The 14,908-nt window shown below is 44.2% G+C and overlaps 1 protein-coding gene across 6 annotated transcripts in view; it reads right to left on the bottom strand.

The window, feature by feature from the left end:
• Positions 1 to 1,722: 1,722 nt before the first annotated feature.
• Positions 1,723 to 14,908, bottom strand: part of LOC134530074 (NFX1-type zinc finger-containing protein 1-like) — a 22,043-nt gene continuing 8,857 nt past the window's right edge. For 3 of the 6 annotated variants that reach the window (XM_063364637.1, XM_063364635.1, XM_063364636.1), the window contains exons 2-8: positions 11,668 to 11,928; positions 7,784 to 8,012; positions 7,210 to 7,405; positions 5,143 to 5,254; positions 4,366 to 4,583; positions 3,744 to 4,007; positions 1,723 to 2,929 (exon numbers count right to left, since the gene is read on the bottom strand). In XM_063364637.1, the coding sequence (XP_063220707.1) occupies positions 2,878 to 2,929; positions 3,744 to 4,007; positions 4,366 to 4,583; positions 5,143 to 5,254; positions 7,210 to 7,405; positions 7,784 to 8,012; positions 11,668 to 11,739 (1,143 nt within the window). In that variant the 5' untranslated portion in view covers positions 11,740 to 11,928 and the 3' untranslated portion in view covers positions 1,723 to 2,877. The remainder of the gene's footprint in view (positions 2,930 to 3,743; positions 4,008 to 4,365; positions 4,584 to 5,142; positions 5,255 to 7,209; positions 7,406 to 7,783; positions 8,013 to 11,667; positions 11,929 to 14,908) is intronic. The other 3 variants (XM_063364639.1, XM_063364640.1, XM_063364638.1) reach the window with 2 other exon arrangements.

The following is a 14,908-nucleotide window of genomic DNA, read 5'->3' as shown; positions in this document are numbered from 1 at the left end:
AATTGGAAGTTTAAATTATCATATTAACAGTAATTTTATAGTTTGCATTTAAACTTTTTCAGCACACTTTAACCTCCCACTTAATTTTTGTTTGGCTAGTTCCTTGAGTCATCCACAGAGCAGTATCTGAGAATTAGCCAATTCCTTTGTGAGGCTAGCATCTGCTCACCTGATTTTTCCCAGCCTCAGTGCACGACTGGAAATTGAAATTCACTCTTGTTTTTGTGACCAGGGCCGCTTGTGCCTGCTGCTTCTCAGGGCAGCCCGGTTCTCAGAGCTTGTCTGAGATGAGCCACTTACAGTGCCCCACTCTAATGTTCCAGCGCTCCAGCACGTATAGACGCTCCGGGTGAGACATTTCTCATGAGGCAGCACACCCCCTACACACCCCCCCCCCCCCCCATCTTCATTTCCACAAGTCACCGCCCAGAGCATTGACTGGTGCTTGACCCCGGCCTGTCTCAGGACTGGTCACTGGTGTTCGAATGTACCGCCTCTGACCTCTAGTGGCGGAGTTGTCAACTTCTTCGCTCAACACACCTGCCCTCTAGCGACCCATGCAACAAAAATTCTCTTGTCTTTCTCTTCTGAGCCACTAGAGCGCTCCACCAGTCTCCTCCATAAGCCCCATGCTTTTGAAGTATTCTTGTTCAAGATGTGTTAGTCGACTTCACCTCTGTTTCGGCCACTTCCCAGTAGATAGCGTTGCAATCAGGTGCCAACTGCAACATCGAGTTTTCGAAGTCTGTATTTCTATACCCCTCCCTCGGACATCTTCGGAACCTTCAGTCTTGTAGCTGAAGTATCCCCTTCTTCATCCAAGGCGAAGCGCCGAATTTAGTTAAGCGATACAGTTGTCATACCAGGGACTTCTTGGCGCGACTTCCGACTGACATCATTCTTGGCCAGCTCTCAGCTAGATTCAACTTCACTACTTTGAATAAGTGTAGTCACCTCGTCGGTTTTTTAGTTAACGTTTGTAAACAGTCAGAGTTTTAGTTAATATTTTTTTGTGGAATTAATGAGTGCTTCCGCATCCACTGCGCTAGTTTCGTGGCTCCTCAGCGAGACACCTGATTCCAGGATCAACACCCTGTTTTGGTGAGTTGTTGATACTGTTTACTTTTTTTAATCCCAGCCACTTCCAAGGTAAATTATTAATATTTTATTATAATTTTATTAATAGATTGCACTAAATCTTTATAGATGCAAAGTAGGCCTAACAATTATTTTGTGTTTAAATTAAATTTTATTTTGTGTGTGTGTGTGTGTGTGTGTGTGTGTCTATAAACACACACACATATATATACATATACACACACACACACATATATATATATATATAGACACACACACATATGTATACATACACACATATATATTAAAAAATAAAATAAAACTTGATTTATAATTATGAAAATAATTCTATTAAGAAGCTAATCATATTTTAAGTTTTTTCCCTTTTCATTTTTTGAAGTTTTTGTTTTCTTCTTAGTGAAATAATATCAGCATTCCCCCAATCCTAAACAACACCCTTATAAGCAACAATTTAATGATACATATACAATTATATTGTAACAAATCACTATTTCCTTCAGTGTGTTTTAGCTCCCACACTCGCTGCACAAGAGGTGGATCACGCACACCATCAGTGGTCCCAGTTGCTTGTCCACGGCTGACCTCGGACGGTGAGGAGAGGTGAATGCTACAGCTCACAATGTATCTGGCATAGCCTTTATTGGATCAAGCACACAATAGCACTTAAACTGAACAACACAATCCTTTAAAATATAAAAAGTAAAGCTTTAAAATACTGTTGTGTTTAATAAACAGCACAGAAGCAATAGGAATACCCTGGGCAATATGGCATTTAATACCCATAACAAATATAGATTGTCATATACTCAATAGTCTCTATAAACGTAGCACAGTTACGAGACAAATTACATTGAACTGTGAAATTAGTTTAAAATACATGTGTTTTCAAATAGTAGCATATACATATTGTGAGAAAGCAGTTATGTATTGTATAACACCCTCAGCATGAGGGGCACTTCTGCCCCAGTGTCCTCACGGCCTTATCCACCACATTGTAACTAATGACATGGTATCTACCAATTAAATGTAGACAACACTCCAAGCTTACACCCAAACAATCTTGGGAAACAATGCATTTTGAAACTGTGTACAGAAGGAGGCAGGGTAAACAGCCATAATAACAAACAAGGCAACGTGAGAAACAATAACCTCGCGTGGAAGAGGCTACATGCTGGGCCACGCTGGCCGGGCCGCTCCGTCCATCTCGGGCGCCAGCGCGTTGCCAGCCAACAGGCGATGCTCGAGCCACACTCGTTGCAGCGCCCCACCTGCATGGCCCCGCCGCAGTCCGCGATCACGTACGGGTGTCCCCGGGGACACTTGAACCAGTGTCCCTGCTTCATGCCCACCGCGGCCACGATCTCTCGTCGCTCCCGGTCCCTGACGACCGTCTTGGCGACCACGGCCAGGGCCTCCAGGGCATCCTTGATCCGCGCGTCCTGGTCCGTGCTGTACCTCTCGATGCTCGTGACCAGCGCGCGGGCTGCGCTGCCGGGGTCTCCCGCCTGGGCCCCCAGCTCGCTCTCGAGCACCAGCAGCTGCGACAAGCGGTGGAGGCGCGCCAGCTCCAGCTTCACGTCCTCCACTTCCTGCTCGCTGACCTTCCTGCCGCGCAGCAGGATCACCCTGAAGAGCACGCCCGCCGCCGTGCGTAGCTGCTGCTCGCCGGCTCCTCGCAGCTGCCCCAGCACGGCGAGGCACGTGTCTGCCACGGCCTGCACCAGCTCCACCAGCACGCGCAGGCAGTCCAGGTCCGGCACGCTCGGCGCACGGCTGGGCTCACCCAGCGCGTCCAGCAGTCTGCGCACCAGCTCGGCGTAGCTCTTGCAGCCTGCAACAAGCCCCTGTCAGCTCGCTCCGACTAGTGCCTCCACACAAGTCAGTTGTCTCCTAGCCTCTGTCACGTAGCACCTCGTCACAGCTCGCTCCGACTAGTGCCTCCACACAAGTCTGTACAAACAGTTCTCTGACTTTCCAGATTGTGTTGAGGGAATAGATTAATTATTTACTAATTTTTTTAGCCCCACATAAAGGTGTCATAAAATCTGTGCGCCTAGGTATTTATAAATTTACTAACTTACACAAAAGAGTTTTGTAATTTAATACAATTGATGTTAGTAATCTCTGATGTTTAAAAGCTCAAATTGGGTTCCAATTTAGTTATCAAACTAAGTATTCAAATCCAATAATAAGTTTACTAACCATCAATAATATGAAGTGTACTACAATTGGAAGTTTCTCAATCAGAACTTAACATTGAACTACCAATCACACAGGTCTGCGTGTAAATAAAGGCATAGCATTTTTATACATTTTCTCATAATATCAACTTGGGTAGAAATGAAAAAAATACCAAAAACATTTCATCTCTAGCTTTTGGAGCCAAATATATTTGTACTTTTCTTGTCGATATCAAGCAGAACATGATTAATCATCTTACTGATGAAGTATCAACATATAGGCCTTTAAAATACAACTTGTGGCCGGACTGCGTGTATGGTAATATCCGTTCGAGGACCAAGTGAAGTGCGCATTCAAGACGTTCCCATTTACAATTCCGAAGATGTGAAGCAGCCTGTTCAACACAGTATCGAGCTATCCATGCACAGCCAGAAGAAGCATGCAGTGTAGCTGAGAGATGTTACCAATAAGAAATTCGTCTCCCTGGATGTCGCCGACTTGCTTGAGCAGCGTCTGTCGCTGCTGTGCGACCACGGTCTCGTCCCCTCGCAGCTTCCTCTTGACCCTCGTACGTCTGCTTCACGGCGCTCAGGAAGCGCTGGGTGCGCATCACCGGCGTGGAGCAGAGCGGACAACACTTCAGCTTGATGGCGCCGTCCGACTGCCTCATCCACTCGTCCAGCCCACGCGACTCGATCACGTGCCGGCAGTCCTCCAACAACACGAACCTGCATCAGTGGCCTGCGTTCAGCCTTCCAGCACACTCAAACAACGCTCCGTGCTGTGCATTTGGCACTTCACAAGTAGAGGAATGACTGTGTTCTAATTACAGCTTGGCATGACTATAGTGAAGATCCCATTTTCTTTCCTTGTCCTACATAAGTATTTAAACACAGCAAGTGTGTAAATTCATGTTCCAACCAGACAGTTAACAAGCAGTAGCACCTTGCCAGAGCTCGCACACCGGCAGTTGTGGACACTAGTTCGAGCAGAATACCTCGGCAGTCACTGCTCATTACTGTCGACCGCCACGGTGAGCAGTTCCGGCAAAATAATGTTTTAGGAAAAAATCTGCGCCAGACGTACCGAGCATCGTGTTCGTCCTCGTAGCCGAAGAATATCTCGGTGAGCTGCGGCTGGTGGCAGACACGGCACAGGGGCGGACACGGGTCTCCGCAGAAGCCGACGCACGGGTGTCCACACTCGAGCGACTTGCTGCACGGCTGCTGGCACGGCTGTCGGTCGCACGGCTCGTAGCACAGCCGGGAGCATTGCGAGTGCGTGCAGCCCCAATCACACTTCTCCTGAAACCACACACACTTTTTCCAGACAAACCATCCTTACATTTTGCACGGAGCAGCTTCCCCCCAAGTTCATGCCGAGGGCAGACTAGACCAGGGAATGGGTAGAAACACAAAACATGGTCAAGATGTTTAAACAAGCAGTACAATACACAACAAATATAAGGATTAAAGTGCTGTGATTCATAAGTTGTTAATATATTCATGCCTGAAGAATGCCTAAATTTGGCTGGTTGAAACAGTTATTATTCTGAAGCTGATTCACTCTAATAGCATATGTTTGTAAGTATAATTGCGTGAGCTCATGGTGTTGGCCTTGCAGCTAGTAGCTGGCATAAGGGGTGGGTTCTGTGGGAGTCTTGCAATGACCGACTGCTCCAGTGCTTAGATGGCACATTGACGGCCATTGCAACAGGCAAGGAAGCTAAGATAGTGTTTAGTGAACTGACGACAGATCTGTCAGATCTGGTACCGGTGCATCTAAACATATGGTTTTCTTGCCTTGGAGGACACCTGTATGGAGGGAAGGAAAACAACACAAGACTGTGTCACGGGCACCCACCTTGCAGGGGTAGCACAGCTCCCCACAGCGCCTGGTGCAGCGCGAGTGCTTGCAGCGGTACTCGCACTTCCTGTCGCACGGCGGGCAACTCCTGGAGCACGGACTGCTGCACCTGCGCAGCACACATGCGCTGCACTTATAACATTCTGTGTAGCTTTGAGAGATGCAACATGTATGGACAGTAACTTAGGGCACTATGCACTGGCAACACTGAACTACCAGCTTACATCAAATGACTGACTGTAAGCCTCTCACATCCAGGATAGGCTGTTCTGACACGAGTCCTCACTGCAGCCATCGTGCGCAGGAAGTGATTACGGGTGAGTGTGATGGAACACTTGCCCAGGAGCTCTTTCAGCCAGCATTTAGGTTTTATGTGGACCTTGAATCATCTTTCACATCATCGCTGGCGCCAGATGGAGACTAGTGTCTCGCTCGAGCTGTTGCTCCGAGCTACCACCTCGAAACTTGCTGTTCACGATTAAATAAATAATAGAACAAAAATGTTTGAGAATGGAGCTATGCATAAAATATGATAAAATCTAAATGCACAGACAGTAATTAGAATGTACAACATACATTTTTCTTTTGATCGTTGTAGTGAACTTGAAAATTCTAATGCCATATGAAAGAAGGTTGTTATAAACTATTTAATGTTTGCTAATCTATATTTGACAGCTATAAATGATCATTTGTTCAGAATCTCTCGATTGGTCAGACAGATCATTCTCTAGTCTTGGCTACCCACTTGAACCAATAAAATCCTCAGATGCCATTAGGCAATAACTGCAGACAGAGATGTAAAACATTAAGAACCCATAAAGGTATTAAATTAGACTGGAATAAAAAAATAAAAATTCATCCTCTCATCAACAAAACTTTAAAATATTTTAACTTTTGAATGGGAAAAATTAACATAGGAATATAAGGAAGTGATCAAAGGAATAATTATTTGAAGGGTATAAACGGGAAAATGTAAAATGTGGTAATGTAAAATCAGGGTTCTACTGTATTGAATTTGCTAATGATGGTGGCTGATTTGACTTTTTCTCGTACTGTATTTATGATTTTCATTTTAGTATAGGGGATTTTGCAGTGATTTAAAACATTCTTATCATAATTTTGTTTACATTAACCTACACTACAAACACAAAAAATACGACTTCTATAAATCTAACTTCTAGTGCCATACTCAAAATTTTTTAGAATTTGCTGAAGTAACAAGTGTGTCTTAAAATGGGTTTCGAATATCCTTTACCACATAAATAGTGTACATCATGGAAAATAAATAAATGAACAAGATACATGTCTATTTTACAGTCACATAGCTGAAAATAATAATAGCGCACGTGAAGTGAAGACAAATGAACGAGTGACGAATAAACATGGGCAAAGGACCATATTTGCCACACAAACACAATAGTTACCATAAAAGAACTGCATACTATAAATATACCTGCAGTTACTGTAGAAGCACCATAGTTACTACAGAAGTACTACAGTTACCATAAATAACCTACATATCTATATAATGAGAAAATTAAATGTTATGGTTATGAGACTGCTATTTAATCCACTGAGCATAAGCACAATATTTTCGTACATACACTGTGAATATTCTTGTACTGGGAGTAGGGGTACCCCCACCTCCCACCACCAAGAACAAAAAAGCCCCTTGCCGGTAAAATCGTAACAGTGAAATGGGAATGATAAACATGATCCTGTGGGCCGCCGCTAGGAATCCTACAGATTATCTTCAATGAATAGGGACTGTAGGCTGTTATGCAGTTAGCACTACGATAGTGAGTACAAAACCATCATGTACGGTGCATACTTTTGGTCCACTATTTTCTGTTAGTAGAGCTTAAAAGAAAAAAGAAAATATCCTGACTAATCGACTTAAAAATAGTATAATGTTTTGCATGAATAGACTCATCTCGACATGCTACTCATGACTATTTAAATAAAAGTTAAAAAATTTTTTATACAAAGAATGAGTGTGTTTGTTTCCCACTGAAGCGAATGGCTGTGGTTGTAGGAATGACGGGGCCAGCGAGGTCTACTCACAGGTGGCCGCAGATCAGCGTGCGGCTGCACTTCTCGCGGCAGGAGACGTGCACGCGACCCTGCAGGCAGTCCCCACACGTGCCCGCGCAGCGGTGGCCACAGCCCAGCAGCACCCGGCACGGTGCCGCGCAGCACGCCAGCAGCCAGGCGTCCGCGCCCGACACGTCTGCAACCGGCCCTCCTGCCGTGCCGCCCCCTCCACACACAGCAGCTCAAGAGTGGTGAGTACATGTTGACTTAACCAACAACGTGCAAGCGCAAGATACACTCCACGCATTATTTCAGTATGGGAATGGAAAATCACAAGTTGGAAAATGCACGTTACGAGCATTTTACACTTGCTGATGTTATCTCAAATGTATTGAATATCTGTGTAAGCTAATAGTTAGTATTTGTAGGAAGCTGGACACAGATGCTTCTCACTGACTGGAGACAAGTGCGAGCACTGACTGTGTTGCATGAGGAAGTGAGAAGGTGAAGTTGGTAGTTGTGGAAGAGAGACAGTAGCAGATCGGAGAATGAGGAGGAGGGTGAAACACGTGGTACAATAAATCCCAGTGGCACGGGTACTCACTCGGTCCCTGGCGGTGGCACGAGATGCTGACCGCGTGCCCACACGCCGCGGCCACGGGGCTGGGCACCTTCTGCACGCACTTGGCCGTGCAGTTGTCCCGGCAGCGCTTGGTGCACCTGTGGCCGCACGCCAGCGTCTTGGCACACGGTCCTGAGCACATCTTCACTGTGGCAGTCTCGCCGCACGCCGCCATCACCGTGTGCCCGCACTCCTCCACCGTCTTGGTCACCTGAACACACACACTTCAATACAAGCTGTCTGCAATTACAACTGCTGGCTGTCAAACAGTTACAACTTACTGTGCAGATAAGTTTACAAATGTAGCATCAGTAAGATGGTTAGCGACTTAGCTGCCATATCACACACATGACATAAAAGCAAACTGATACCCACTTGCATCACTTATCTCCTGCACAATGAACACTCAATTAGGCCATAAAAAATTGTTTCCTGTTTTTTTTTTTTTATTATCACATGATGCTCATACATCAGACTGATAGCCTTCCAGAGGTGGATCATAAAAAAATTGGTTGTCTGTAAAGTCGGTTTACGGACGATAGTTTAACGTGACGTCATAACAAAACATTGATGAAATGATTGCATACTTTTATGAATAAAATTGAATTATTTTTATTGAATTATCACTATTTTGTATGGATACAAAGAAGGAGTGAAATGAAATCTACAATTTAATTGATCATTTACTTTTATTTGCACTCATTGTTTCAAATATGTTTATTACTTTAACGAAGAGATTATTTTAAATTTTATATGTACATGTTTGCTATTTAACTTCTTTCAATCTGTGTTATTCTGTTAAGGATAGGACGATGATAGGAAAAGTAGGAAACTAATGGGAGTGTTTCAAGGATGATGTGAAGGAAAATGGCTTACCCAACACCAAGATGCAGTCAAAAATAATATATTTGCGCCACGAACTCTGCAGCAATGCTAGGAGGAACGGGTTAGCAAAGAGCAATGAAAATGTTACATTGAAATGCATGAAAACAGAATTACGCCACGGACTCGGTCGCAATGCTAGGAGGTTCAGGTTAGCAAAGAGCAATATAAAATGAACGGGACAAAGCAAAACGGGACAAATGCGTAACGGGACACTTTTTCGTGTGTGCAGCCGGCGTTCATTGATTTATTAGACGTTGTCACGTCAAAAAACAAACAACATATTTTTATACTGTTGACTACATCAATGAAAGTATAGTTAAAAATAAGTGAAACTTGATCATATTGTACACAAAACAGTTTGGAACCAGAGAGTGAAACATACAGCGTGCAATAGCTTCATAAATGGTTATATGCAAAACATAAGGTTTCTACCACTAATCAGAAAGGTAGTTCATTTTAAACACAGAAGTCATTGGGAATGTGTCCTTTTTTAGGACTGTTCATTGGGAACCAATCTTTTTGAACCAATGTGGTCCTTCAGTCCGAACGAACTTCATAATTTTCCCCGTATACTTTTTGTCATGTTGATAACATTGGGGTGTGTTATCCAGACATATCCTCCAACACGTTTCTCAAAGATTTGCGAGAGAAGATCTCTGCTCCAGGCGACCTGAGAGCCACAGAGCCACAGATGGTGGAGAGCAGCCACACAAGGACGCTGCTGGAACCTGCGACAGTGCGTACATGCGGTGGGACATCACAAGACACTCGCTATCAGACGACCAAGCAACATCACCATTTTTAACCGTCAGTGGTAGTGACTGTACCAATGCTAGTGGTACGCCCTCCACGGTGAACCGTTTAACATTTGACTGGTCGTGATTGCTCACCACCAATGTTTAAAATAAATTAAGGAAACTTATCCACCCCGTTGTCTTTCCTGCAAGTTGCAAAAGTTCAGTCAGCAGTGCTTCTCAATAATATGATGACTACACTTTAATAATCTGACCTGTCCTTGATTTATTAGATACAAGGTCTAAAACTGACAGTACTTGTCGAATTCATTTAATTTTCCCGTATGTGCACCTTGTTAAAACTCCTCACTCATTAACAACATTTTTAATGCTACATGATCACTCCCACATCTGATCGTCAATTCAGACCGATCACAAGTTGAAACAAGCAATCGTCGCTGTGAACAATCAAGGTCAGTCTACTCTGCAAGAACCATTGTTTTTTCTCTGCAGGCTCCAGCTATCATTATATCCATAGATAATCTAAATACTGTCGCACAATACCACATTGATTATATTCACTTCTTCCAACACTCGATACGACATATCAATTCAAAAAAATGAACTTTGGATTTTATTTACTAGAAAAGATGCTCTCTTTAGAATTACCATCATCGGGGTTAATTAATTTAAAACAACAAAAATTATTGTTGATATTACCAACTTTTTCTCATTTTTAGATTACAGATCTACACAACTGAGTTTTCAAGAATCCATTGGGAATAAAAAAAACCAAATTAGAAAACAAAAAATAGATATGTTTTATAGTTATAATTTACTTATTTTCTTGCACAAATGACTGACTCATTGAAGACATATATGAACATTAATATAATGCTAATGGTACATTAACATAAATGCCTGGGAACATTAAATAATTCTCAAAATTTCTGCAATTACTTGAGCTTGGCCTGATTTATAACAATTCAATTCAACTTGACTAAAAATTATCATGCATGGTCTCCACTCAGCTCGACCAAAAATTTTGCTATCTCATTTCTAAAACAAATTTCTCTGTTTTTGTGAAATGGGTTGGATTTTGCAGTATTTTGTGGTTTGATAAAAATTTCTCAAAAATAGCTCAATCAGGAAAATAACACAAATAAAAAACAGAAGTAAAAGGTCGGTTAGGTTGGGCTACACGAGTAAGAATTTTTTTTTAAATATCTATTTTTTATAGTAAACATTTTTTTGAATACTATTTGTAACTTACTTCACCTAACCAACCTTCACTTCAGTATTATTTGTCTAATTTCCCACAAGCCATTACTCTACATAGGTATTTACTTTATTATTTCCCTTTGTAATTGTTTTGAGATGTGACTTTTTTTTATCGGGATTTCAATTTTCATTCTTATTATTAGACTATGTTTATATCCGTATTCAAGTATGATTTACTGTTCATGCTGGTATTCAATTTGGAAAAAAAAGAAGTTTTTTTTATTTTAATGGTGTTTTGTTGAGATATTTATTTTATGAAGATATTGTGCATTTGCTTAGTGAAGGTTTTTATACTCTTGATATCATATTAATGACTGTTCTTGGTTTAACCCTGTTTTGCAATTAAGTAATTGGTAACAGGTAACACTAACACCAGTCATCTCCCGGCCAAGAAGGGGCAGACGTGACCGCTGCACTCACTCTCAACCAATGTTCTTTTAAAACGCAGCTGGAATATATCTGCTTGTGCTGAGACCCCACATCTGCACTAGAATACAGCCTCGCACAGCCACTCATTCCCAGTTACTGTGCAGTAGATCCAGCAATAAGAGAGCAGTCAACTGTGAAGATATCACCGAACAATACGCCGTGCATCTGCTCCATGGGGTGGGATGGCCAGACAAATGTTGCTAAGGGCACTAGCTTCGATATGTTGGCAAGACTTGTAGAGCAGGGACTTTGAATCTTGAACGTAAGACTCCACTGAAGCCAAATCTGTACACCCCTGTGGACCATGTTCATGCCCTTACCGCCTCAAACCTTTCAATGAACGTTTTGAATGTCGACAGAAAATTTCACCGACCAAATAATTCAGTCTCTTACAAACCCGTTCAATATACTATGTGGAATCCAGAGAATTTGCGTACGGAGACCGCAACCAGCATGCATTTAGATGTTGTAAGTTATTGTGCTGTGTAGGTACTGACACACGACTGGAAATGTAAACTAACAGAAACGAGAACGTACGATAATTTTGCAGTCTCCACACGGCTGCCTGCACTTGAGCCAGCAGCTGTGACCGCACTCCAACTTCTTCATGCACACGTTGTCACACACGACACTCTCGGCAGGCGTGCTGCAGGCGACGCGGTGCGGGTGGCTGCAGCTGGCTCCCGGCTTCACCACCTTCACGGGGCAGTCTCGGCACTTCTCGAAGCACTTGGCCGGGCAGGCGTGGTCCCCGGAGCAGTTGGCGTACCGCCTGGCGCACGGCTTGCGGCAGACGTACTGCAGACGAGCGGTGCACACACACACTCGGTCAGGGCCTCTGCTCCACTCGTACCGGAGGGCAACACCCGGCTCCCGGCACTGATAGCTCTGTTGTCACTAGTGTGAGGAAGGTAATCATTTCCTTCCGGCAGCTACAGTCTATTGATAACTACCAGACTGTTGCCAGGTATTTGAAGCTGGGGGAGATATGATTAATGCTTTCTCAAACTGAAATTTCGGGAAAATAACTAGAAGTTTAAATTATGGCACAACTTTTTTTGGAATTCCATAAAAAAAATTGTTTTCATTTTTATCCATTACTGCGTAAGTGAAGTAAAATAATTATCACACATGTAAATTTTATTACTTTCTTATATTATACAAAAACACTAAAAAAATATAACAAAAAAGTTGTGATCTGGTGATATTGAACACATCTTAAAATCAGGAAAGTATGCTTTCTATTATTTTGTACTTTGCCCAGGGCACAGCCAATAATAAACATGATGTGTATTGAATATTGACTGCTGAAAGAATATGGATGCTCAACTGAATTACATATTATTTTTTGTCTTTAAGCTTATAATATTGAAAACTTAATAAACTATAACAAAAGAAGAAGACAAAACCTTTATCATGATAACTGCCAGCCAGTTTTGGGGCCTACATAGTTCAAGGGAGGGGGGGGGACATGTTAAACATAGGAGGATGTTCCACAGCTACTCTGTGCTGCTTGGAACGCCATATGATCCCTCCACCCTCGCCTGACCCCAAGGCGAGAGGCGTCGGCTGGTGACGTCACAGTTGGTTCATACTTTCGAAGGTAGTTGTGCTTATGTGAAGCACCCGTGTTATTGTACAGAATAAATAGTATTTATTGCCTGTGCTCAGGACGTCACCAGCAGACGCTTCTTGCCCTGGGGTCGGGGGGGGGGGGGAGGGACATGACGTTCCCAGCTGCAGAGAGTAGCACCGCCGACTACTGCCGAACATTCCCCTTCCACCTTCCTGTGTTGAGCAGGCCTCGCTCCTGCCTTGGTCCTTCACCCCCTCACCATAAGTAGACGCTCACACCTGCTGAGGGCTTAGAACACAGTATTATTATTATTATTATTATTATTATTATTATTATTATTATTAGCAGCAGCAGCAGTAATAGTAGATGTACTACTACTACTACTACTACAAGGGAGTGCCACAGTGTGTCTTATGTGCCACCGACGAAAGAAACACAAGCTTGGATCATGTACCTGGTACTGGGCGTTGCGCAACATATCGGAGTGCGCTCAAGGGAGGCCCACCCAACCCAAAGTGACAGTTGTACTTCAAAGTAACCTAGGGCGAGGCTGGACTGCACAAGCCCTGCTGCACCAACACATCTCCGAGACCGGAATTGATCTATGCATACTTTCGGAACAACACTCCAACTTAACGACTCCTCGCTGGATCCCCGACAACTCTGGCACTGCTGCCATCTGGATAGTAAACCCCGACTTACAAGTCCTCGACACTGGGAAAGGCGACGGCTTCGTCTGGGCCAAACTCAGGGACTACACTGTCTACAGCTGCTACCTCTCACCGAACGAAGGCATAACTACCTTTAGGCGTAAGCTTAATGAGCTGGAAGAATCCGCGCGCCAAGCAAACGGAGAGATCATCATAGCAGGAGACTTGAACGCCAAATCATCAGAATGGGGTATGGACTTTACCGACACCAGGGGGAACGAGGTCTCCGAGATGGTCGCCCGTCTAGACCTGGTAATTATTAACGAGGGCAATACAACGACATACAGGAGGCCCGGCTACCGGGGGACCATCATCGATGTTACATTCGGAACGCCAAACATAGCTGCCATTACGCATAACTGGAGTGTCTTAGAGGTCTACAATGCCAGCGATCATCAATCCATCCAGTTCACGATTACAAACACAAAGCCTAATAACAGCAGCAATAAACACCTGCGGAAAGTATGGAATGACAGGAAACTGGACGAGACAAGACTCATCAAATTTCTCCAAGATAGACGGCTTGCCCTGGAAGACACAACCGAACCCACAAGAGCAGAAACCGAGACCCTGGACGAACAAACCATGGGGCTTATCGCAGCAGCCTGCGACGCCTCCATGCCCACCAAGACCAACAGAGGCAAGAGACGCCCCAACTACTGGTGGAACGCCGAAATTAGCGAGCTCAGGACAAAGTGCCTGGCGCTGCGGCGGAAAGTAGTCAGAGCCAACCGAAGGCACCACCACCAACAACCCGGTTCCCTAGTGTCAGAACTCGACAACGCCAAGAAAGCCCTTAAAAGAGCAATCAAAAACAGCAAGAGGCAAGGATGGAGAAACCTCTGTGCCGAGTTAGACAAAGATCCCTGGGGTAAAGCTTACCAAATAACAGTTAAGGCACTCGGTAAACAAGGACCTGTTTCCCCAATGGAGCCACCCATGATGGAAAATATTATAGAGGATCTTTTCCCTCAACACCCACAAAGAATGCCTAGAGAAAACTGGACCCCCGCACCAGCCCCTCCTTTCACAACGAAGGAGCTACGAGATGCAGCAAGCACGCTCAAGCCAAGGAAGGCTCCAGGACCAGACGGCATCCCAACGAACATTATCAAAACAATAGCCCAAGAGGCCCCTGAAACGCTTCTCACGATGTACAATGCCTGCCTTACCAGTGGAACCTTCAGTAAACGATGGAAACGGCAACGGCTTGTACTGCTCGACAAAGGCAAAGGCCCACCGATAACATCGTCATCGTACAGACCCCTGTGCATGCTTGATGTGGCCGGCAAGCTCCTGGAAAAACTTGTCAAAGCACGGCTCACAGCTGCAGTTGAGAGAGCTGGCGGACTCTCAGCTAACCAACACGGGTTCAGAAAGCAGCACTCAACAATCTCGGCGATAGAACAGGCTCTGGCCATCGTCAAGCACGCCTGGACGGGAAATCACAGGTCCTGCAAAGTGTGCATCTTCATCACCTTCGACATCCGGA

Source organism: Bacillus rossius, chromosome 3, assembly GCF_032445375.1.
Source record: "Bacillus rossius redtenbacheri isolate Brsri chromosome 3, Brsri_v3, whole genome shotgun sequence".
Taxonomy (NCBI): domain Eukaryota; kingdom Metazoa; phylum Arthropoda; class Insecta; order Phasmatodea; family Bacillidae; genus Bacillus; species Bacillus rossius.
This window is presented reverse-complemented; position numbering and strand designations above follow the sequence as displayed.